Below are 26,478 nucleotides of genomic sequence, written 5' to 3'. Positions count from 1 at the left end.
TGTTTATGACTGTCTATATTATAGATCAGACATCAAATGTCATCTAAAGTTGGAAAAAATTGTATTTTTCTTTATCTCCCTCCTCCTGTTTGCTGCACTTGCCTGAACATTCACTCTCAAAACTGATCAAATCTATCATGTATACATATGCCATCTTATTCTAAAAAAACAGTTACCTGAACGGACAATTAAACTTTAAACAAGTGTTTTTTTTCCATCTTGTAGAGTTAATCTGAGGACCATCGATCACACTGCTCTAACATTTCCGCAACATTTCCGCACTCCCGCGGAATTCACATGCGAATTCACATGCGTTTTCCCGCGGAAAACAAGCGTTCTGCAAGAGTTTTCCGCTTGCGGAATGCTTGTGCATGAATGTGATAGATAGGATGTTAAAATAATAATAATAAAAAAAAATATTGTTATTCTCACCGTCCGACGGCCCCCGATCTGCTCTGCGGTGCTCCCAGCATCTTTCGGTCCCAGTAATGCTTTGCGCGAAGGACCTGAGATAACGTCACGCTTGCGAGGTCATTGTGGTCATTCGCACAAAGCATTACTGGGACCGGAAGATGTCGGGAGCGTGGTGAGAGGTGCGAAGGACTTCAGGGGCCGCCGGAGGGCGAGTATATCACTATTTTTTATTTTTATTCTATTTTTTACAGGATTATTGTACCTAGGGCCTGGAGGACAGTCTCCTCTCCTCCAGACCATGGGTACCATATCCGCACATGATCCGCTTACTTTGCGCATGGTGGCCATAGCCACATGCGGAAAGTAAGCGGATCAATGCATCCCTATGGGTACGGAATCGCTGCGATTCCGCCAAAAGAATGAGCATGCTGCAGATTTTACCACGATGCAATTAATCCGCAGGATTAGCACAGCAATGCGGAATCCCATAGAATTGCATGGGATGCGTTTTCTTAGCATTTTTGCAATGTTTTCGCAGTGGAAAATCAACGCAAAAAAAATGCCATGAGAGGAACGCAGCCTTATTTATTGCTGTGTATTTTATTTGCAAGTATTTTGTTTGCTTGTGTAACAAATCTATTTGTATCATGAGGATGCTATTCAGTGCTGTAATTACATAAAGAGTAAGTTAAATTTTCATAGCCATTAAAAGGTCTCCTGGCAGTGTTGTTGAAGACTGCACAATGTATTATTTACACATCTAACTCAGCATTTTTATAAATAAACTGACGGTTCACTGTTCCGCATTGCAAACCTGAAGTAAAAATAAGGTCCATCAAATATACCTAAGTGTCAAATAACCAAAATACAGACTTTAGAAAGGTGCAGAGAAAGATTGCTTTGATAAATATAAGCGATAATTGTTTATTATTATTATTAACAAAGTGCAAAGTAAATGAACAAAAGAGAAATGTAAATCAAATCAATATTTAGTGCTTCCACCTTTTATCTTCAAAACAACGTCAAACCATGTTGCAGATTTACCTCAAAGAATGGATGCTTTGATACTGTTTTGAAGACAAAGGGTGGTCACAGCAAAAAATCAATTTCTCTTTTTTGCTCATTCACTTTCCATTTTGTTAATTGATGAAAGCAAACACTTGAATTATTTGAAGCACTGCTAGGTTGCAGAATTTTGACATACCAGCCTAAAACTTTTGCAGAGTATTCTATGGATAGATAGATGCTAGATAGATAGATAGATAGATAGATAGATAGATAGATAGACTTTACTTTCTTATTCATGCCACTGGCAAAACAGAGAGGAATGGTTACACATCTATACACCTCACCCATCTAGCATTGTATTTTTCTATATATCTAAATATATAAATATGCATATAATCATAAATATACATATAAATCTAAACATATAGCTTATTTGTCTGACTATAAGACGCTCTGGACTATAAGACGCTCCTAGGTTTTTAGAGGAGGAAAATAGAAAAAAAATATGCAAAAAATGTGGTAAATTCTATACTAATATCCCCCAACCTGGTATATATGTCCCCAATCCAGATATACATGGTTCCCAAATCCAATCCTGGTAAGTATGGTCCCCTCATCCCCATCCTGGTATACATGGTTCCTCGCCCCCATCCTTGTATGCATGGTCCCCTCATCCCCATCCTGGTATACTTGGTCCCCTCATCCCCATCCTTGTATGCATGGTTCCCTCATCCCCATCCTGGTCTGCACGGCCCCCTCATCCCTATCCTGGTATGCATGGCACCCTCATCTCTATCCTGGTAGGCATGGTCCCCTCATACCTAACCTGGTAGGCATGGCCGCCCATCCCTATCTTGGTATGCATGGACCCCTCATCCCTATTCTGGTAGGCATGGCCCCCTTTACCTATCATGGTATGCATGGCCAGCTCATCCCTATCCTGGTTTACATGGCCCATCAGAAGAAAATATAAATAAAAGAAGCCATTCTACTTACAGTTGAAATCAGAAGATTACATACACAATACAACAAGACACATACGCATGTTTTTCTCAATATCTGACATAAAATCAGAATAAATCTTTCTCATGTTATGTTAATTCGCATTACCATGATTATTATTATTTACCAAATGCCAGAATAATGAGAGAGAGAGAATGCTGGACTGTCCATATAGTGATGTCATGTGTTTGGAAGATCCTGAACAAACTGTTTATTTGTGTAGCATCATGGGAAAGTCTCAAGAAATCAGCCAAGATATCAAGAAGAAAATTATGGACTTGTACAAGTCTGGCTCAGCCTTGGGTACAATTTCAAGATAAATGAAGGTGCATCTGTACAAACAATTATACGCAAGTAGAAACAAAATGGGAATGTCCAGGCATCATACCGCTCAGGAAGGAGACAGGTTTTGGGTTCTAGAGATGAACGTGCTACGGTCCGACATGTGCGTATCAACCCAAGAACAAAAGCAATAGACCTTGTGAAGATGATGGAGGAAGCTGGTAAGATTGTGTCAATATCCACAGTGATACGAGTACTGTATCAACATCAGCTGAAAGGCCACTCTGCCAGAAAGAAGCCATTACTCCATAAGAAGCATAAAAATGTCAGATTAATGATGTTTGCCAATGCACACAGGAACAAAGACCTTAATTTTTTGAGACTTGTCCTGTGGTCTGATGAAACTAAAATTTAACATTTTGGCATAATGGCCATCGTTGCGCTTGGAGGAAAAAGTGAGAAGTTTGGAAGCCTAAGACCACCATCCCAACTGTGAAACACAGGGGTGGCAACATCATGCTGTGGGGTTGTTTTGCTGCAAGAGAGATTACATGGCGATCACATGTGCCCGCTAATAAAGAGTATAAATATTCACTGCTCTCCACTCCCATAGACGAGGAGAGCAGTGAGTATTCATTGCTCTTTATAGCGGGCACACGTGATCCCCTGGCAGCTGCAGGAGCTGGCGGCTGCTGCTAACACTGTGCTGCTGTTAAAGAGAAATGAATATTCACTGCTCCCCACGCCCATGGTCCAACCCCATTCTCAGCGCTGGCTACAGTGCATAGAGGTGGACGGGACTATGGGCGTGGGGAGCACTGAATCTTCATTTCTCTTTAGCAGCAGGCCAAGAGATAGCCACAGTAGACGGCTCCTTATCCTCCACTGCAGCTCTCCCACCTCCCCATCTACAGCAGGTACATCCAGACAATAAGACGCACTCCCATCTTCTACCAAACTTTTAAAGCAAAGAAGTGCATCTTACAGTTCAAAAAATACGGTATATATATACACTGTATATATATATGTATATATATAGTATATTCTATATATTCAGATATATAGAAATATGTAGTTCTAGATTTGTGAGGTGTACAGTATAGGTGTGTAACCATTCCATAGTGCTGTATCAATAGCATGAATGAGAACGTGGGATCTGGAATCCAAGACATAATGTTTCTCCTTGTGGAGAGTGACATGCCAAGCTGAGGAGACTTTTAAGCCTGGTAAAAAGATAGCCGTGACACGAAAATGTCTTTTTTTTGCAAATTCATGTATCAATTGTGTGAAAATGCTAAAAGTATAAAATATATATTTGGTCTAGAATTATTTACTTAGTTATACTTATTAACTGTCCTTCCCAGTATCCACATAGTTAATTTGCAGTATCCACAGTATTACGGCTATGTGTACATGACTTTTTTTCAGGTGGATTCCACCAGTAATTTATTATATTGTTTGTATATGCACTCCCTGAATTGTAAAGTGCTGCGGAATAGGAACAATGGTGAAGTTGCTGGTTTTGTTTTTTTTCATCCCCCAAAAAAATAATTAATTGTCGATAAATGCTAAGTACCAAAAGGGCCATTGAAAAACACAACTAATTCCCCAGAAAACAAATGTCGTATAGCTACATATACAGAAAAAAAGAAAAAAGTAGTAGCAGCCACATGAACCATGGAAATCGGTAGTCCTTAGTTGACTCACTGACTATTATAGGTGAGTTTTCATGGTATGTTCTATATCCTGTGCTGAGGATATTGTACGGGCCCTGAGGAAGGTGAGCAGTGAACATCACCTGTTGTGAATGATGGACCTTTTGTTATCTACAGTATGTAGAGGTATTAGCTTACAATATTATAATTCTTTCTGTGATGATAAGATATCTACTGAAAAATGATTTCTCCAAAATAGAACTTATCCGACTTCATTGTGGAATCTGCAAAATGTAAGTATTTGTTTTACAATGTAGTTAGTGGTATTCAAAATTAAAATTAAAAATCAACAATAATTTAAAAATGTGTTTAGCATAAAAACACTAGGCCATTTTCTGAAGACGCATTACCTTTAATGCTCAAACTAAGCTGATCTTTAAATGGGAGTTATACTTTCAACAAACAGGCAACAGACAAGCAGAAATCAATAGTACAAATAAATCATATAATAAAATTTGTAATGTATCTCATCATATAATTCCACATCTTTCTCCACTTTAGATCCTCTTCTCCTCCACGTTGCCTCTTTAACTTATCACTAACTGTGAAAAACAACTCTATTGTGTCTTGCTCAAAACTAAATAGACAAGGACTTCACGTTACACATCCTATCATATTCTATGGCTAGAGGAGGGGAGGAAAAGTGAGGAGCAGAGTGAGAAAACAAGTGAAGGCAGACACAGACAGACTGTGCTGAGCTTTCTCTACAATTGTTTTATTTCACTTTAGCTCCAAAAAGCTGGATTCACATCTACATTGCTCAGTTCTCATGGATAAATTTCCTCTATGCTGCTGCTGCTTCTGTCTCTGCACTAACTAATAAATGAAGAGCAGGAACGCCTCTGCGTTTAATTCAGTGTATAGTAAACAACACAACAGATGGTCTTCCCCACCTGTTCAGCGATACAGCATGAAGAAGGGAAAATTGATAAAAATGCAGGATATAAGACATATAATGGCCAGAGGTAGTATTATTCCTCATGTACATACACAACAGCTTATTCTGAAAAGTTACTTGAAAGGATTGTTCCTTTTTAATGTTAAATCCATTCAACATTTTAACTTTAACATTGTCCATGCTAAAGTCACATGTAAAGCCATTTGATTGCTTTTTAAGGCTGGTTTCACACTTGCGTTTTTTTCGCGGTATTTTAGCGCTAAAAAGCGCATGTGTTTTTTTTCCCTATACTTTGTATGGGATGCGCTTATGTGCACACACACATGCGTTTGTATGCGTTTTTCCGCGCATGCGTTTTTTTGCGGTATGCGCTCGGGCGCACAAAATGCATCCTGTTGCATTTTTTGGGCGTCCGACTTGCCTCAAAAAAACGCATGCGTGCGCAATGCGTGTTTTTACAGCAAGACACCCATTATAAGTCTATGGGTGCTCATATGTGCGCATTGGCATGCTTATGTATGCGTTTTTTTGCGCATGCATTTTTTTTTTTACCATTAGTTGGACAATGAAATTTAGGGGTTTGGGTTAGAGTTAGGGTTAGTTAAGGGGGTTTAGGGCTAGGGTTAGGGTTAGCTAGGGTTTAGGGTTAGGGTTAGGGTTAGGGTTAGTATGGTTTGGTTAAGGGTTAGGGTTAGGGTCAGGGTTAGGGTTAGTATGGTTTGGTTAAGGGTTAGGGTCAGGGTTAGGGTTAGGGTCAGGGTTAGGGTTAGGGTTAGGGTCAGGGTCAGGGTCAGGGTTAGGGTTAGGGTCAGGGTTAGGGTTAGGGTCAGGGTTAGGGTTAGGGTTAGGGTTAGTAAAGTCATGGTTTGGGTTAGTGTGAGGGGCCACCTAATGTTGGAAAAAAACGCAAACGCGGTAAAAACGCACTAAAAACGCATACAAACGCATAAAAACTCTGCGTTTTTTTCATGCATGCTCATAAAAATGCTTGAAAAAAACGCAGCATTTGTATGAGTTTGTATGCGTTTTTCCAAAGCGTTTTGTTGCCGGAAAAACACGCTGCAAAAAAAAGCAACTGTGAAATTAGCCTAATATGAATTAATTGCAGTGTGCAAGATTACCAGATTATTCTATGTAGAGTTTACTTACAGAAAAGTCCCATTAGTCTTTATGCCATTCAGTAATAGTTGTTCAGATTCCTCTCTTGAAATACTGCCATGGAACCAAGGCATTCGTTCATGAGCAGTGGTTGCAATTAACTTTTCTAACTGAGGCTTTTGGCTGATAATTGCTTGTTCCAGAGCTTCCGCCTGTAAATGACAAAATAATTAAAACAAATATTAATAATGCATAGCTGAACACTTTTAATAAACCAAAAATCTATGAAAATGAACAAATGAAAGTCAGACTGTTACACCGCTCTGTCATACTCAACTGGCCTCCGCTCCCACGCCGCAGCCGGCCTCCGCTCTCACGCCGCAGCCTCTCTCCATCCGACGGCCATGGCGGTCGCCTCTGATGAGCTTGCGGCCGACGCCATCCCTGCATGCAATGCGCATGCACCATAGGCTGCGGCCACGTCTCCCTTCTGCTTCTTGTGCTCCGGCTGTGTCCTAACCAGGAAGCACCTTCGGACCAATGGCAGACCAGACGGGGCCATATCAGGCCGCTTCCCCCTGAGGGAGGCGAATGATCATTGTGTTACCGTGCACACTGGGCCCTGCTTCCTCCGGTGCTCTCTGCAGCCTCTCTGTTCCGTCCTCAGTGTTTCCTGCAGCAGCCTCGCAGCCCTGTCTTCCGTGTTCCTTGCAGTCTTCTCCATCCTACTCCAGCCCTGTTCCAGTGTTCCTGTTCCCTCCTGCTCCTGCTCTGCTCCAGCGTTCCTACAGTCCTACTCCAGTCCTGTTCCTATGTTCCTGTTCCATCCTACTCCAGTCCTGCCTCCGGTGTTCCTGCTCCATCCAGCTATCCACACTCCTACAGTCCTACTCCTGTCCTGTTCCTGTTCCATCCTACTCCAGTCCTGCCTCCATTGTTCCGTTCCAGCCATCTCTCCACGTTCCAGCCTTACAGTTTATACTTCAGTCCCGCACTCCTACTCCAGTCCATTCTGAGCCGCCCCTCTCGGTACCGGCTACCGTGGTACTTGAACCCATGGGCCTGCTCCTAACGGTCCCTGTATAGGGGTCGGTTCCACCTGGCAGCTCGCCCGGGGCCCCTCGGTGCCACGCTTCAGAGGGTCCACTCCTGGAGATTCTGGCTCCCGACCACCCACGCTAACACAGACATTGCTTTTCAACCATGCTTCCACAGAATTTTGAAAAAAAAAAAAAATTCATGAAATAGGCCTGGACAGAAATGATGGTACCCTTAACTTAATAATTTGCTGCACAACCTTTTGAGGTAATCAGTGCAATCAAAAGGTTGCTGTAACTGTCATTGAGACTTCTTGATTTGTATTTTGGCCCACTCATCAAGAGCAAATTGCTCCAGTTGTGTTGTGTTTGAAGGTTGCTTTTTCTAGACGGCAGGTTTCAGCTCTTTCCAAAGACGCTCAATAGGATTTAGGTCAGGGCTCATAGAAGGACACTTCAGAATAGTCCAATGTTTTCCTCTTAGCCATTCTTGGGTGTTTTTAAGCTGTGTGTTTTGGATCATTATCCTGTTGCAAGACCCACGACCTGCGACTAAGACCAAGCTTTCTGACACTGGGCAGAACATTTCTCTCTAGAATTCCTTGATAGTATTGAGATTTCAATGAACCCTGCACAGATTCTAGACACCCTGTGACAAATGCAGCAAAGCAGCCCCAGAGCATAACAGAGCCTCTTCCATGTTTCACAGTAGGGACAGTGTTCTTTTCCTGACATGCTTCATTTTTCTGTCTGTGAACATAGAGCTGTCGTGACTTGCCAAAATGTTCCATATTTGTCTCATCTGTCCATAGGACATTCTCCCAGAAGCTTTGTGGCTTGTCAACATGTAGTTTGGCAAATTCCAGTCTGGCTTTTTTATGATTTTTTTTCATCAATGGTGTCCTTCTTGGTCATCTCCCTTGAAGTTCACTTTGGCTCATACAACGATGGATGGTGCGATCTGACACTGATGTTCCTTGAGCTTGAAGTTCACCTTTAATCTGTTTAGAAGTTTTTCTGGGCTCTTTTGTTACCATTCGTATTATCTGTCTCTTTGATTTGTCATCAATTTTCCTCCTGTGACCGCGTCCAGGGAGGTTGGCTACAGTCCCATGGAGCTTAAATTTCTGAATAATATGTACAACTGTAGTCACAGGAACATCAAGCTGCTTGGAGATAGTCTTATAACTTTTAACTTTAACATGTTTGTCTATAATTTTCTTTCTAATCTCCTGAGACAACTCTCTCCTTTTCTTCCTCAGGTCCATGTTGAGTGTGATACACACCATGTCACCAAACAGCACAGTGAGTATCTGTAGCACTCTATACAGGCCCACTCACTGATTCCAAGATTGTAGACACCTGTGATGCTAATTAGTGGACACACCTTGACTTAACATGTCTCTTTTGTAACATTATTTTCAGGGGTACATCATTTCTGTCCAGGCCTATTTCACTAGTTTTATTTTTTTTAAATTCTGTGGAAGCATAGTTGAAAAGCAATGTCTGACTTTTATTTGTTCATTTTCATAGATTTTTGATTTATTATTACTTTTGTCAGATTCAAGCCATGCCTGTCACCATTGTGAGTTTTTCTGTCATTAAACGAGGGTACCAACAATTTTGACCATGTGTGTAACAGCGTGTCCACTGCGAAACATCTTACATAACCTAATACATATAAACTGGCTGGTGTTCAACCTAAGTTAAAGGGAAGTTATTGCCTATATTTTTTATACAAATTGAAACCAAATAGTAATATTTATTTTTACTAGCTATATGGAAATTTGGAGTGGAATTCATTTTTAAAGGTGTCTATTTTTCTGCTATTCTGTTTTTTTTTGGAAGATTTATCTTTTAACCCCTTCACGCCATGGCCGTATTTGTTTTTTTTTCATTTTTAATCTCCTTTTTTCAAAAGTCATAACTTTCTTATTTTTCCATTAATATAGCCTTATAGCTTCTTTTTTGCAGGACATTTCAATGACACCATTGATTTATTGCTGGAAAATGTGTTTTGAAAGTGCAAAAAAAGTGCAATTTCACAATTTTTTTTTGGGGGGGGGGGTTTATTTACCATGCTCACTGTAAGGTAAAACTGACTTGACAATATGATTCTCCAGGTCAGTATGAGTAAGCAGATACCAAACATGTATAGTTTTTTTTATATTTGTGTTGAAAAAACAATTAGAAATTTGTAAGAAAATTTTTGCTTTTGTGGCCAATTTCCGAGATCTATAACATTTTCATTTTTCTGGATATGGAGCTTGTTCAGGGCTTATTTTTTGCACCCTGAGCTGAAGTTTTAAATGATATCATTTGAGATTAGATATGATGTTTTGATCGCCTATTACTGCATTTTATGTCAACATTGCGATGGTCAAAAATAGTAATTCTTGCATTTACATTTTTTTTCGCTTTGCCTCTTACTGACTAGATTACTTTTATTTGATATTTTGATAGCTCACACTTTTAAGAATGCAGCAATAGCAAATATGTGTATTTTGAATTTTTATTGTTTTATTTTTAATTGGGAAAAAGGTTGGTGATTTCAAATTTTGTGCGGTTTTTATTTTTTTCATATTTTTAACAAAATCACTTTTTACTGGATTAATTAGTCCTCTTAAGGAACTTGAGCCTGCGTTCATCTGATCACTTGATTTTGCATTTAAAGTAAGTTTCTTATTCATCTTTGTGCAATTTGTCACTTTTTTTCTCGTAATTTTTGCACATGGGCTCAAGTACTTGGTGACAAAGGGTGGAGCCAAAAAGCCACTATATCTTTGCCAGGGTATCTAAATGTAAGATATGTATAATAACTTGGATCTTTAATCTTTCCCTATAAAGAAAGCCTAGCTATACTTCTAATGGTCCTGTTGATATAATGTTAAAAAAATGCTATGCTTTTACAATGCGAAAATAATTCACTAGTAAGTCATAGTTTTGACTTTGAACTTAGAATCATAGAATCATAGAATCATAGAATCGTAGAGTTGGAAGGGACCTCCTGGGCCATCTGGTCCAACCCCCTGCTCAAAGCAGGATTCGCTAAATCATCCCAGTCAGATGTCTGTCCAGCCTCTGTTTGAAGACTTCCATTGAAGGAGAACTCACCACTTCTCGTGGCAGCCTGTTCCACTCATTGATCACTCTAACTGTCAAAAAGTTTTTTCTAATATCTAATCTGTGTCTCCTCCCATTCAGTTTCATCCCATTGCTTCTAGTCTTTCCTTGTGCAAATGAGAATAAAGTTGATCCTTCTACAATGTGACAGCCCTTTAGATATTTGTAGACGGCTATTAAGTCTCCTCTCAGTCTTCTCTTTTGCAAACTAAACATTCCCAAATCCTGCAACCTTTCCTCATAAGACAGGGTTTGCAGACCGGTCACCATTCTGGTCGCTCTCTTCTGAACTTGCTCCAGTTTGTTGATGTCTTTTTTAAAATGTGGTGCCCAAAACTGGACACAATATTCCAGATGAGGTCTGACCAAAGAGGAGTAGAGGGAAATAACTTGTAAAGCTGTAAACATTGTGCCCAAAAGTGTAAGATACTAATGTTAATTAATTTAGCTAATGGAAACATATTTCAAAAATATTACTATATATTTTGAAAATAGAAAGAATAAAATATTCCACTGTTGACACCCCGATCAGCCATAACATTAATACTTAGCATTATCTGATATTGTGTAGGTCCCATCATGCCACCAAAACACCTATAACATATGGATTAGTCATAAGTGGAAGGACTAATGAGACTTTGGTCTATTGCCCAGGTCAATGGCACTTGGCAGCTAGACAAGAGGTCCACAAATCTCTTATCTTCCGGCATTCCCAGCATCACTTTTCATTAGCCAAGGTTGACATGACGTAAGAGATTTCCAGGCCTTTAGCTTTTCTGCTAGATGACACTGACCTAGATGCTGGACTGGAGTCCCGCTAATCAATCAGTTTATCTCTAATATTGATACATTCACTCCACAAGACTTCCGAGATAATTGACACCAAGACATTAGCAGCAAATTCTTGAAGTCCTGTAAATTGTGTAGTGGCGCCTCCATGGATCTTGGATGTTTTTCCAGTACATCCCACAGATGGTGACACCTAAAACACTATTTTATTTTAAACATTTCTAAACATGTTTTTCTCTGTGGTAGGGCATATTATCCTAACTGAAGAGGTTACTACCATTTGGAAATACTATTGTCATGAATGTGAATACTTGTTTAAGTAGAAGGTATATTTCACCTATGTAAATGCCATGAATCCTATGATTTTTAGCAGAACATTGCCCATATCATCACAATCCCATAGTACAACTTGATGCCATCTCCTTCTCTAGTGACACATATGCTCCCAGACATCCACAATATTATTATAATTATTTATTTATATCACCATTAATTCCACGGTGCTATAAAAATACAAATATCACTTACAGTAAACAAACTAACAATGACAGACTAGTACAGAGGGAAGAGGACCCTGCCCTTGCAGGCTTACATTCTACAGGATTATGGGGAAGCAGACAGTAGGTCGGGGTTTGCAGTAGCTTCGATGGTGTTGAGGTAGACATGTGATCATTAAAGGTTTTAAGCTTTTTTGAAGAGATGGGTTTTCAGGTTCCGTTTGAAGGATCCAAATGTGGTGGATAACTGGACGTGTAGGGGGAACAGAATTCCAGAGGATGGTGGATGTTTGGGAGAAATCTTGAGGTGATTGGGTGATGAGTGAATAAGCGTGGAGGAGAGAAGGAGGTCTTGGAAGAATCGGACATTATGTGTGAGAAGATATTGAAAGATTAGTTCGGAAATATATGGAGGAGAAAGGTTATGGATGGCTTTGTAGGTCAGTGTTTAAACTGGATATGCTGGGAAATTGGGAGCCAGTGAAGGTACCGTATTTTTCGCTTTATAAGACGCACTTTTGTTCCCCCAAATTTTGGGGGGAGTGGGGGTTGCGTCTTATAAAGCGAATCTGTGTGCTGCTGTGCTATAGAGTGGGGGGGCGGCTCTGGCGTGGAGTCAGGGGGCTGGGGTGGGCTGGATGGGGCTGCAGAGACTGCGGGAGGTCCTGTGCTCCCACTCATTAGCCTCATGTAATATTCACTGCACCCGCTGTCCATCACCTCGGTGCTGAAACAGAGCTGAGTTGGTAGACAGGGGAGCTGTGCATATTACCTGTGCCTGCACTCACCCCCAGTCACTATAGTCACCTATTGATGATCACTCCTGCTCCCAGCTCCCCCGTGGCTTTCCTGTGTCGAGTCTGCTGTCATCCTCCTCCTGCAGGGCGAGCGGCAGCAGCAGCTCATTCAGGCAGCTCATCGCTTCAGGACTTTGCATGATGTGACCAATAGGACCTGCGGTCACATGACTCCCAGTGTGCACTGCGAGTCACATGACCGCAGCTGAGCAGCTCCTATTGGTCACATCATGGAAGGTCCTGTAGCTACAATGAGCTGCCTGAATGAGCAGCAGCTGCGTGTGCCCTGCAGGAGGAGGATGACAGCAGACTCAGCACAGACACAGGTAAGCCACAGGGGAGCAGGAGCGATCATCAGTAGGTGAGTTAACTGTTTATTATTTTAGCATTTGCTTGCCAGCAGGGGGTAAATATAGGGACGGGGCCATGTGTGACAGCGGGGGAAATATAGGGATGGGGACAATGTGTGCTAGCAGGGGGGAAATATATGAACGAGGGGCCATGTGTGCCAGCAGGGGGGAATATAGGGATGGGGGGCAATGTGTGCCATCAGGGGGGAATATATGGAGGGGGGGCAATGTGTGCCAGCAGTGGGGAGCATAGGTGCTAGGGTCGGCGGAACGCACCAAATATAAATAATAGTAGGTGCGTTCGCCGCCCGGGGTCCACCATGCGGTAGGTGACAAGACCGCTGCTGAACAATGCACCTAGTAGGTGCGGTACTGCGCTCAGGTTAACGTCACCCGAACGCTAAGGGCGGCTCCGTACATACACAGAGTCGCTTGGCGAACACTAAAGCAAAGGTGCGGGCCCTGTTAGTGTCACAGAGGCCTGCGTGTGGCGTCACAGCCGCGAACACCAATAGCTGCTGTTACTACAGTGCAGCGGCAGAGAAAGCTGCAAGCGTCGGCGCCGAGGACCGGGTGCTGACGGACGCTAGTGTAGGCGTGGAGCAAGTGGCGTGTAGCTTGCCACAACCCTGGAGCTGACTATACACACTCGGTCACCACTCGTAATATCAGAGGGTAGGGGTTTCATAATGAGTCAGACACCAGTCCATGCATCCATCACCATACACACACAGAATAAAATGCTACACTAGCGCATGGCCGAGCCGCCATGGGGGGCTTTTATAGCCATGCGCTTCCGGGACCTTCCAATACTTTGGGAAGGACCAATCAGATCCGACACAGGACCTGCACATGTGACCCCTGCTCTCCACTGAGAGGGCACATTGCGGGCATGCCCAGTAGCACGGCACGAGGACTTAGCCTCTGGAGCGGTTCCCTGCAAAGCAGGTTGCGCTACCATTGCTGCAGCGGAGGTGGCAGCAACATCCAGGCTCACAGAACGAGTCTGAGGAGAATGCCTGGCTCGCCATGATTGCTGAGCAGGAGTCCGAGCGATCGGAGGAGAATGAGAGACCGCAGGTTGTCTGGCTCTGGATTCCCGCTGTGCAGAGCCAGGAATCTGACGCCTAACATTACCCCCCTCCTAGGGCCCCCCCTGAGCCTCACTGCGCTCAAAGGCCAAGATCAGGTGCGGTGTATGAATGTTTTCCACCGGCTCCCAGGTCCGAGCCTCGGGACCATGAGCCTTCCAGTCCACCAAATAATATTTTTTGCCACGGACAAACCTGCACCCCACGATGGCGTTAACCTCAAACTCGTCAGACGATAAGTCTGATGACCCGGCAGATGACTCAGAAAACCGGATCATGTGAACTGGTTTGAGGAGGGACACTTGGAACACGTCCGAAATGTGGAGGAAGAGCCAGGTGGTAGACCACCGAGCTAAGTCGCTCGAGGACCTTGAATGGTCCAATGTATCGCCGTGCGAACTTGGGAGACTCGACCCGCAGTTTAATATTTCGGGTAGAGAGCGATACCATGTCGCCAGGGGAGAAGCTTGGCGCGGGCCGCCAATGCGTGTCGGCGGACGCCCTCATCCTTTCTTTAGATGCCCGGATAGCATCCTGAGTGTGATCCCAAAAGTCCCGGGCCTCCACTGCCCAGTCTGCCACCCTGGAGTCAGTGGAGGACACTGGCATCGGGACAGGGACGCATGGATGTTGACCATAATTTAGGAGAAAGGGCGTCTGACCAGTGGAATCAGCCACCGCATTGTTTAGGGCAAATTCAGCCCAAGGTAGCAAGGATGCCCAGTCATCCTGCCTGGCAGAGACAAAATTGTTGTGAGTTCATTTTTCCCCTCACCATTGAGGTCTGATGAACTCCCTCCTCTAGTGAAAGAAGGTAGTGATTACCAAAACACCTGGGCAGCTGGATGATGACTGGGTGGCTGGAATTGAGGACTGGATATAAGGCTGCCGACGCCCTTCTTCCTTGCTGTTGATTTTCCTGCTGGATTCCTGGAGACCAGTCTGATTCCTGCATCTCAAAGCTAAGTTTTTCTGCTCTGCTTTGTACTCTTCAGTTTTGTTCTTGTTTTGCCTTGTTTTTTGGGAGTTCTGCCATCCCCGGCTGGGGGTGAGCTGGATTCCATTTTTGTCTCTGATCTGTTGATATTTTGCTCTGTCTTCAGAATATACCTGAGTGCTGATATAGTCTTTTGAAGCCTAGCGACTTCAGGGCCTGTTTTTCCTATCAGTCGGTTGGCTCATTTTGATAGGGTTTTTGCAGATGGCAGACAGCAGCTTTCCTATACTGTCCTATGTAGTTAGCTTGGGCCCCATCATTTGCTCAACCTATCTTTCTATCTGTGTTAGTGTTTTCATCTTGCTTCACCGTCATTATATGTTGGGGGCTGCCTATTGCTTTGGGGTCTGCTCTGGGGCAGTTTAGTTTTTCCCCTTTCTGTCTTAAGGCTAAATAGTTCTCCGGCTGTGATCGAGGGGTCTAGGGCACCGTAGGAACCCCCCACGGCTACTGCTAGTTGTTGTGGATAGGTTCAGGGGTCTGCAATCCGATAGCTGCCAACCTCTTTGGTTTTTCTGGACTTAGCTGGTATTTTGTTTTTCCCTCCTTCGGTGACTCATCATAAAACAAAATGCCGTAAATAGGTGACCAAGGTCTGATTGGCTCTCTAGACCAAGCCATTCGTCTCGGGATGATAGGAGGAGGATAGATTTAGCTCGATGCTAAGTAAACTGCAGAGCTCCCTCCAAAACTGAGACGCAAACTGAGGACCTCGGTCACTCACGATTTTGTCTGGCATGCCATGTAAACGGAATACGTGCTTAATGAACAAGGTGGCCAGACCTCGAGCGGAAGGCAGGCGTGCGAGTGGCACCAGATGCACCATTTTGGAAAAATGGTCGGTGACCACCCAGATGAACGTACTGCCAGCAGACTTGGGCAGGCCAACTATGAAATCCATGCCAACCATCTCCCATGGTCTATCCACCACTGGCAGGGGAAACAACAACCCCGCCGGCCTCTGTCTAGAGGGTCTGTTCCGAGCACACGAGACGCATGCTTGCACGTATTCCTTGACATCTCGAGCCATATGTGGCCACCAATATGACCTTGCCAGGAGTTCTTCGGTGGTCCGTTTATTGCCAAAATGGCCACCCACCCTGGAGGCATGTGCCCAGGCGAGGACCTCTGGCCGTAGCTGAGGTGGCACCAAGGTCTTGCCCGGTGGTACTGACTCGAGAGCGACTGGAGCCACGGTCGTAAAACTCTCCGGCGGGAGAATTAACCGAGGCTCAGCTTCTCCTTCTTCCGCTGAGACCACCAAGCGTGAGAGAGCATCCGCACGAACGTTCTTCTCTCCAGAGAGGTAGTGCAGGGTGAAGCGGAATCGGGAAAAGAAGAGCGACCACCTGGCCTGATGGGAATTCAGGCGTTGGGCCGTCTGTAGGTAGACCAGGTTTTTATGGTCTGTATATACCTGAAAGGGGAACCGGGCTCCTTCCAGGAGATGTCTCCTCTCGGAAAAAGCCAACTTCATGGCTAGCAGCTCCCTGTCGCCGATGGAGTAATTTTTCTCCGCTGGTGAGAAGGTCTTGGAATAGAAGAAGCAGGGATGCTTTTGACCTTGAGCATCCTTTTGATAAAGGACTGCTCCTGCACCGACGGAAGAAGTGTCTACTGTCTACCTCAAGGATAAACGGCTTATCCACATCGGGACGATGTAATATGGGAGCGCCAGCAAAATGCGATTTTATAGCCGAGAAGGCTTTGGAGACCTGTTCCGACCAAGCATTGGGGTTAGCTCCTTTCTTGGTAAGAGCAACCAAAGGAGTCACCAGTGTGGAAAAGTGTGGTATGAACTGGCGGTAGTAATTCACGAACCCGAAAAAGTGCTGCACCGCTTTGAGGGAATGGGGTTCTTGCCAGTCCATTACTGCTTGTAGTTTGGCAGGATCCATGCCCAGCCCCTGGGCCGAGATGATATAGCCTAGGAACGGCAAGGACTCCTGCTCAAACTGGCACTTCTCCAGCTTGGCGAATAGCGAGTTCGCCCGCTGACGGTCGAAGACCCTGCAGACGTCTCTCCGATGGGTGGTCAAATCTGGCGAAAAGATGAGTATGTCATCCAGATAGACCACCACCGAGGTAGAGAGCATGTCGCGGAAGACGTCGTTAACAAAATCTTGGAAGACAGCTGGCGCATTACAAAGGCCAAAGGGCATAACCAGGTATTCGTAATGGCCATCCCTGGTATTAAAAGCTGTCTTCCATTCGTCTCCTTCGCGAATGCGGATCAGGTTGTATGCCCCCCGCAGATCTAATTTAGTAAAGATCCAGGCCCCCCGCAACCTGTCAAATAACTCCGCGATCAACGGTAGGGGGTATTTGTTTTTAACTGTGATAGCATTGAGACCTCTGTAGTCAATGCAGGGACATAACTCTCCATTCTTCTTCTGTACGAAGAAGAACCCTGCACCAGCCGGTGACACAGATTTCCTGATAAAACCCCTAGCCAGGTTCTCCCGGATATATTGAGACATAGCCTCCATCTCAGGGAGTGATAACGGATAAACACAGCCTCGGGGAGGCTCTGTACCTGGCAGGAGATCGATCGGGCAATCATAGGTACGGTGTGGCGGGAGCGTCTCCGCAGACTTCTTAGAGAAGACGTCCGCGTACTTGTGGTAGGGCCTGGGGAGCGCGGAGAGATCCGCAGGCACTTCAGTGGAAGCCACCTGAACACTGCCCCTCAGACACCTTCCCTCACAGTCCTTGCCCCAGCCCAGTATCCTCCCAGAAACCCAGTCAACGTGAGGGGAGTGGCAACGAAGCCAGGGAACTCCGAGGTGCACCTGATCGATGCCATTGGGCATGATAAGCAGGGACAGAGTCTCCTGATGTGAGGGTGAAATAGAGAGTCCGAGTGGGACTGTCTGATGGGTCACCTGAGACGATAACGGTTCCCCATTTACCACCCTAATGGACAGAGGTTGCGAGAGTAACACCAGAGGGATAGCGTGACTCTGGGCAAAAGTCGAGGACATAAAGTTCCCCTCGGCCCCGGAATCCCCAGATGGAGGACCCACTATCTAAAGTACCCCGGAACACTGGTTTGGGTGAAAAGGGTCCCATTTTGGATTGACCACCACCTACGACCACTGGACGTGGTCGTCTTTTCGGTCGCTGAGGACATGTGCCAGCCGAATGGCACAGATAACAGCGCACAGAGCATCGCATCGGACGCGGCTTAGTGCCAGTGCAAGACACCTCCATAGGCTCAGAGGAAGAGAGCTCTTGTGCGGGGTCCTCCAGTGGCACGGTAAAGCTGGGGGCCAAATTAACCCTACGTCTGGATTGCGCTAGTTCCAACCCGCGCTCCGTGTAGCTGAGATCGATGCGGGTGGAAACGGTGATCAATTCCTCCAGACTTGTGGGAATCTCCCTAGTGGCTAGAGCATCCTTGACGTGCTCAGCCAGGCCTCTCCAAAACACCGGGACTAAGACTTTGTCTGGCCACTCTAACTCGGAAGCCAGTGTCCGAAACCGGACAGCATAATGGCTAACCGAGAGTGAGCCTTCCTGTCCTTTCCTATCTAGTTAGCTTGGGCCCCGTCTTTGCTCAGTCTATCTTTCTGTCTGTGTTGTGTTCTTTCTTCTTGCTTCACCGTCATTATATGTGGGGGGCTGCCTTTTGCTTTGGGGTCTGCTCTGGGGAAGTTTAGATTTCCCTTTCTGTCTTTAGGCTATTTAGTCCTCCGGCTGTGATCGAGGGGTCTAGGGCATTGTAGGAACCCCCCACGGCTACTGCTAGTTGTGTTGATAGGTTCAGGGGTCTGCAATCCGATAGCTGCCAAACTCTCTGGTTTTCTGGACTTAGCTAGCATTTCTGTTTTTGCCTCCTACGGTGACTCAATCATAACAGAATCACCCGCCATACCGCAGATCCTAGGGTACTCAATAGCAGGAAAGAATTGGGTTTAAAAAAAAAAAAAAAAAGAGTGTGTATATTCTTTCCTCTATATCTCTGAGGCAGTAGGGGGAATTTTTTTTCTCTCAATGGAGATAAAGCAATTGTCTGATCGTGTGGAGCAGCTCGCTGTGGAAGTGCGGGGAATTTCCGCCTACCTTGCTCGTTCGCATGCTGTTGAACCAAAGATCCCTACACCTGATGTGTTTTTTGGGGATCGATCTAAATTTTTGAGTTTCAAAAATAATTGTAAATTATTTTTTGCCTTGAAGCCTAACTCGTCAGGGAGCTCCACGCAGCAGGTTAAAATTGTCATCTCTTTGCTGCGTGGCGATCCCCAGGATTGGGCATTTTCTTTGAAACCAGATGATCCTATTCTGACTAATGTGAATGCATTCTTTCAAGCCTTGGGGTTGTTGTATGACGAACCTAATGCTATTGATCAGGCTGAAAAGACCCTGTTGGCATTGAACCAGGGTCGAGATTCTGCAGAGTTGTACTGTCAAAAGTTCCGAAAGTGGGCGGTCCTTACTACCTGGAATGATAATGCCTTGGCTGCTCTCTTTCGGAAGGGTTTGTCAGAAGCCGTAAAAGATACTATGGTGGGATTTCCTGTTCCCTCTGGTCTGGACGATTCTATGTCATTAGCCATTCAGGTTGATCGGCGTTTACGTGAACGCAGGATTGCACGAGAGGTGTTGCCACCGGTTGAACAGACGTCTGAACCTATGCAATGTGATAGAGTTTTGTCTAAGGCGCAACGTCAGGAGTTCAGAAGGCGTAATAAGCTGTGTTTTTTCTGTGGAGATGCCTCGCATATTATTTCTGTTTGTCCTAAACGAGAGAAACGCTTTGCACACATGTTTTCTGTTGGTGGTGTTCAACCTAAGTTTCTTCTGGCAATTACTCTGATCTGCTCCCTGTCCACATTTTCCGCCAAGGCTTTTGTGGATTCGGGAGCAGCGCTAAACCTAATGGACTTGGATTTTGCTAAACGTTGTGGATTTCCAATGACACCTCTGCGGACGCCTATCCCTTTGAGGGGGATTGATGCTACTCCTTTGGCAAAAAATAAACCTCAGTTTTGGACCCAGGTGGTCATGCGGGTCGCCCCAGACCATCAAGAAAATTGCAGATTTTTGGTGTTACATGGTCTGCATGATGCCGTTGTTCTGGGGTTTCCCTGGTTGCAAATTCATAATCCAGTTTTGGATTGGAAATCTGTGTCTGTGGTGAGTTGGGGTTGTCGGTGTGCCTTTAGTGAGGCTCCGGTTTTTTCCACCTCTCCTCAGTCGCATGATGTTCCTGACTATTTGGCGGACTTTTAGGATGTATTTAGTGAGAATAAGTCTGCGTCCTTGCCTCCTCATAGGAGTTATGACTGTGCAATTGAACTGAGCCCGGGGTGTAAATTTCCCAAGGGTCGGCTCTTCAATTTATCTGTACCCGAGCACGAGGCTATGCGGTCCTATATTAAGGAGGCGTTGGAGAAGGGTCATATTAGACCATCCTCTTCACCCTTAGGTGCCGGTTTTTTTTTTGTGGCCAAAAAGGATGGTTCTTTAAGGCCTTGTATTGATTATCGTGCCCTCGACAAAATTACTATTAAATATCAGTATCCGTTACCCCTGATTTCAGATCGATTCTCTAGAGTTAGAGGTGCTTGCTGGTTTACCAAGCTTGACCTCAGGGGGGCGTATAATCTTATCCGCATTAAGCAGGGGGATGAATGGAAGACGGCGTTTAATACTCCGGAGGGACATTTTGAGTACCTGGTGATGCCTTTTGGGCTCACTAATGCCCCTTCTGTCTTCCAGTGCTTCATGAACAGTATTTTCCGAGACTTTGTCGATAAATTTTTGATCATCTATCTGGATGATATTTTGATCTTCTCCAAGGATTGGGATTCTCATGTGGAACATATTCGGACTGTGTTCCGGATCTTGAGGGAGAATTCCCTGTATGTCAAAGGATCAAAATGCCTTTTTGGAGTACAGAGGATTTCATTTTTGGGATTTATTTTGACTCCGTCAACTATTGAAATGGACCCGGCCAAGGTACAGGCCATTTATGATTGGGTTCAGCCCACTTCTTTGAAGGCCCTGCAGAAGTTTTTGGGTTTTGCTAATTTTTATCGGAAATTTATAGCAAAATTTTCTAGTATTGCCAAGCCATTGACTGATCTGACTAAGAAGGGTGCTGATGTGTTGAATTGGTCTCCGGAGGCTGTTGCTTCCTTTCAGGAGCTGAAGCGAAGATTTACCTCCGCCCCGGTTTTGCGGCAACCTGATGTCTCACTCCTGTTCCAGGTAGAGGTGGATGCTTCTGAGATTGGTGCAGGAGCTGTTTTGTCCCAAAAGGATCCTGTAACATCTAAAATGAATCCCTGTGCTTTCTTTTCCCGAAAGTTCTCTCCATCTGAACGTAACTATGATGTGGGGAATCGGGAACTGTTGGCCATGAAATGGGTATTTGAGGAGTGGAGACATTGGTTGGAGGGAGCTAAACACCAAGTCGTGGTCCTCACTGACCACAAGAATTTGATTTACCTAGAGTCGGCTAAACGCTTGAACCCTAGACAGGCTAGGTGGGCCTTGTTTTTTACACGTTTTGATTTTGTGGTCTCTTTTCTTCCTGGAACTAAGAATGTCAAGGCAGACGCCCTCTCTAGGAGCTTCTTTGCTGATTCTCCTGTGGTGACCAAGCCTGCTACCATCTTAGGCGAAGGGGTAGTTCTTTCTGCCATCTCGCCCGATTTGAGACTTGCTCTGCAAGAGTTCCAGGAGGACAAACCTGAGCGTTGTCCCAGTGGAAAGTTGTATGTTCCTGACCAGTGGAAGAAGAGAGTGATGTCTGAAGTTCATTGCTCTGCATTGGCTGGTCATCCAGGTATTTTTGGTACTAGAGATCTGGTGAGTCGCTCTTTTTGGTGGTCCACCTTGTCTCATGATGTCAGGAATTTTGTGCTGTCCTGTGGGACTTGCTCCCGGTCTAAATCTTGTTCTCGCTCTAGTGGGTTGTTGATGCCTTTGCCGGTCCCCAGGAGGCCATGGACCCATATTTCAATGGATTTCATCTCTGATATGCCGGTCTCTCAAAGAATGACTGTTATTTGGGTGATTTGTGATAGGTTCTCTAAGATGGTTCATCTTGTACCACTCCCTAAGTTGCCGTCTTCCTCTGAGTTGGTGCCCCTGTTTTTGCAACAGGTGGTTCGCTTGCACGGGATTCCTGAGAACATTGTATCTGACAGAGGAGTTCAGTTTGTGTCTAGATTTTGGAGGACTTTCTGTTCCAAGCTGGGAATTCAGTTGTCCTTCTCCTCTGCTTTTCACCCTCAGACCAATGGGCAGACAGAGAGAACAAACCAGACCTTGGAGTCGTATTTGAGATGTTTTAGTTCCGCTGATCAGGATGATTGGGTTTCATTTTTGCCCTTGGCCGAATTTGCTTTAAATAATAGAGCTAATTCTGCCACTTTGATGTCACATTTTTTTTGTAACTTTGGGTTTCATCCTCGATTTTCTTCAGGGCAGGTGGAGCCTTCTGCCTGCCCAGGTGTTGACACTGTGGTGGAGAGAATGCACCAGATCTGGGACCAAGTGGTGGATAAGTTATCTCTCTCCCAGGAAAAGGCCCAGCGGTTTTCCAATCGACATAGGACCATTGGTCCCCAGTTTAAGATTGGTGATATAGTGTGGTTATCATCAAAAAATACTGCTATGAAGGTGGCTTCTCCTAAGTTTAAGCCTAGATTTATTGGACCTTACAAGATTTTGGAGATTATTTATCCGGTCTCTTTTCGTTTGGCTCTTCCTGTCACATTTAAAATCCATAATGTGTTCCATAAGTCCTTGTTGAAGAGGTTTGTTGAACCAGTTGTTCCTGGGGTGGCACCTCCGGACCCTGTATTGGTTGAAGGTAACATGGAATATGAGGTAGAGAAAATACTGGCTAGACGGAAACTCCAGTATTTGGTTAAGTGGAAGGGTTATGGTCAGGAGGATAATTCCTGGGTCTCTGCCTCTGATATTCATGCCAAAAGATTGGTGCGTGCCTTTCATCGGGCTCACCCTGATCGCCCTGGTGGCGTGGTTGAGGGTTCGGGGAGGTACTGTTGTGAGTTCATTTTCCCCTTCGTCACTGAGGTCTGGTGAACTCCCTATTCTGGTAAAGGAAGGTAATGAGCCTGATTATCAGGCACCTGAGCCTAATGATGATGACTGGCTGAGTGGAGTCACGGACTGGATATAAGGCTGCCGACGCCCTTCTGCCCTGCGGGTGATTTCTCTGTGGACTTCTAGGAGACCAGTCTGATTCCTGCTCCTCTAAAGCTAAGTTTTCTGCTTTGCCTTTTAGCATTTGTGTTTTGTTTTTGTTTGCCCTGCTTTTCTGGATTCTGCCATTCCCTGCTGGGTTGAGCTGAATCTCCTTTTGCCGGTTGCTCTGTCTTCAGAATATTCCTGAGTACTGACATAGTCTTTTTGAAGCCTAGCGTCTTCAGGGCCTTTTTCACTGTCAGTCTGTTGACTCTTATTTTCATAGGGTTTTTCATGGATTGCAGACAGCAGCCTTCCTGTCCTTTCCTATCTAGTTAGCTTGGGCCCCGTCTTTGCTCAGTCTATCTTTCTGTCTGTGTTGTGTTCTTTCTTCTTGCTTCACCGTCATTATATGTGGGGGGCTGCCTTTTGCTTTGGGGTCTGCTCTGGGGCAGTTTAGATTTCCCTTTCTGTCTTTAGGCTATTTAGTCCTCCGGCTGTGATCGAGGGGTCTAGGGCATCGTAGGAACCCCCCACGGCTGTTGCTAGTTGTGCTGTTAGGTTCAGGGGTCTGCAATCCGATAGCTGCCAACCTCTCTGGTTTTCTGGACTTAGCTAGCATTTCTGTTTTTGCCTCCTACGGTGACTCAATCATAACAGATAACAGTTGGAGAGCCATATCGTGTGTGACCCGTGGTCCCAAGAAGACTTGCTTCAGAGCCGCGAGAAACTGAGCAGGTCCCTGAACCACGGGATCATCACGTTCCCACAATGGCGTGACCCACTGTAATGCCCGGCCAGACAACAAAGAGACAATAAACCCCACCTTAGCCCACTCTGTAGGAAACCGTGCAGCCAGCAACTCCAGCTGAATGGAGCACTGGCTAACGAATCCCCTACAGGTGGCGCTGTCACCCGAAAACTTATCGGGGAGCGGGAGGCGAGAAATTGTCGGCGAGGGCAAAAGTGTGGGCGCACGTGAGACAGCCTCGGGACTGTCTGAGCAGCAGCTAGCGCAGCATTTGCAGCTGAGTTGGTGCTCTCAATAGCCGCCAACCTGCTCTCCAGCTGCCGAATGTAGCGCTGCAGCTGCTGCACGTCTGCCATTGCCAGCCAGACCCTGGCGCTAGTGTAATGTTAGGGTCGGCGGAACGCACCAAATATAAATAATAGTAGGTGCGTTCGCCGCCCGGGGTCCACCGTGCGGTAGGTGACAAGACCACTGCTGAACAATGACAGATGCACCTAGTAGGTGCGGTATTGCACTCGGGTTAACGTCACCCGAACGCTAAGGGCGGCTCCGTACATACACAGAGTCGCTTGGCGAACACTAAAGCAAAGGCGCGGGCCCTGTTAGCGTCACAGAGGCCTGCGTGTGGCGTCGCAGCCGCGAACACCAATAGCTGCTGTTATTACAGTGCAGCGGCAGAGAAAGCCGCAAGCGTCGGCGCCGAGGACCGGGCACCGACGGACGCTAGTGTAGGCGTGGAGCAAGTGGCGTATAGCTTGCCACAACCCTGGAGCTGACTATACACACTCTGTCACCACTCGTAAAATCAGAGGGTAGGGGTTTCATAATGAGTCAGACACCAGTCCATGCATCCACCACCATACACACACAGAATAATATGCTACACTAGCGCATGGCCGAGCCGCCATGCGGGGCTTTTATAGCCATGCGCTTCCGGGACCTTCCAATACTTTGGGAAGGACCAATCAGATCCGACACAAGACCTGCACATGTGACCCCTGCTCTCCACTGAGAGGGCACGTTGCGGGCATGCCCAGTAGCACAGCACGAGGACTTAGCCTCTGGAGCGGTTCCCTGCAAAGCAGGTTGCGCTACCATTGCTGCAGCGGAGGTGGCAGCAACATCCAGGCTCACAGAACGAGTCTGAGGAGAATGCTTGGCTCGCGGTGATTGCTGAGCAGGAGTCTGAGTGGTCGGAGGAGAATGGGAGACCGCAGGATGTCTGGCTCTGGATTCCTGCTGTGCAGTGCCAGGAATCCGACGCCTAACAATAGGGACGGTGGGCCAATGTGTTCCAGCAGGGGGGAATATAGGGATCGGGGGGACAATGTGTGCCAGCAGGGGGGAACATAGGGATGGGGGTCTGTGTGAATGCCAGCAGGGGAGAATATAGGGATGGGGGGACAATGTGTGCCAGCAGAGGCAATATAGGGATGGGGGGCCATGTGTGTACCAGCAGGGAGGCATATAGAGAGAGGGGGGCCATATGTGTGAATGCCAGCAGGGGGGCATATAGTGACTGGGGGGGCCATATCCAGGATAGGATGGGGGGGCTATGTGCCAGCACAAGGGGGCAATGTGCCAGGATGGGGGTTATATAAATACCAGGATGAGGGACATATACGGTATATGATTTGAAAGACAGACACTGGCATTATAAGACACACCTCCATTTAACATAAAAAAACATTTTTTTCTCTTTTTCTTCACCAAATTTGGGGGTGCGTCTTATAATCAGCTGCGTCTTATAAAGCGAAAAATACGGTATTTGCAAAGAGGGGAAACAAGTGTAGGAAGGAGAGAGATCAATTAGTTGGGCAGCAGAGTTAAGGATTGACTGGAGGGGTGCGAAAATGTTAGAAGGTAGGCCACAGAGGAGGATGTTGCAGTAGACGAGGCGGGAGATGATTAGGTCATGCACAAGCAGTTTGTAGAGTTAGGATTGAGGAAAGGACGGATTCTGGAAATATTTTTGAGCTTGAGGGGACAGGAGGTGGCAAGAGCTTGGATGTACGGTTTGAAGGACAGGGCAGAGTCAAGGGTTACTTCGAGGCAGTGGATTACCGGGACAGGGGAAAGAGTGAATTAATTTATTTTGATAGATAGATCAGGTAGGGAAGGTATGCGAGATTGAGGAAAGACAATTTGTCCACATTGAGTTTGAGGAAGCAAGAGGAGAAGGAGGATATGGCTGATTGACACTCTGGGATTCTGGAGAGTGGAGAGGTGACATCTGGGCCAGAGAGGTAGATCTGAGTGTCATCAGCATATAGATGGTACTGGAAGCATTCGACTTTATGAGTTGTCCCAGGCCAAGGGTATAGATTGAGAAGAGAAGGGGTCCTAGGACAGAGCCTTGAGGGACACCAACAGAGAGGGGGAGAGATGAAGAGGTAGTATGGGAGTAGGAAACGCTAAATGTGCGGTTGGTAAGGTATGAGGAAATCCAGGATAGATCAAGGT

General features: G+C 45.7%; 1 protein-coding gene across 3 annotated transcripts in view; it reads right to left on the bottom strand.

Moving 5' to 3' along the window:
• Positions 1 to 26,478, bottom strand: part of SYK (spleen associated tyrosine kinase) — a 546,937-nt gene that overhangs the window by 175,635 nt on the left and 344,824 nt on the right. For all 3 annotated transcript variants that reach the window (XM_073575337.1, XM_073575336.1, XM_073575338.1), the window contains exon 3: positions 6,469 to 6,629. In XM_073575337.1, the coding sequence (XP_073431438.1) occupies positions 6,469 to 6,629 (161 nt within the window). The remainder of the gene's footprint in view (positions 1 to 6,468; positions 6,630 to 26,478) is intronic.

This window comes from Dendrobates tinctorius, unplaced genomic scaffold, assembly GCF_039654945.1.
Source record: "Dendrobates tinctorius isolate UK_male_01 unplaced genomic scaffold, ASM3965494v1 ptg000044l, whole genome shotgun sequence".
Taxonomy (NCBI): domain Eukaryota; kingdom Metazoa; phylum Chordata; class Amphibia; order Anura; family Dendrobatidae; genus Dendrobates; species Dendrobates tinctorius.
The sequence above is the reverse complement of the archived record's forward strand: the minus strand, read 5'-3'. Positions and strand labels throughout refer to the sequence as shown.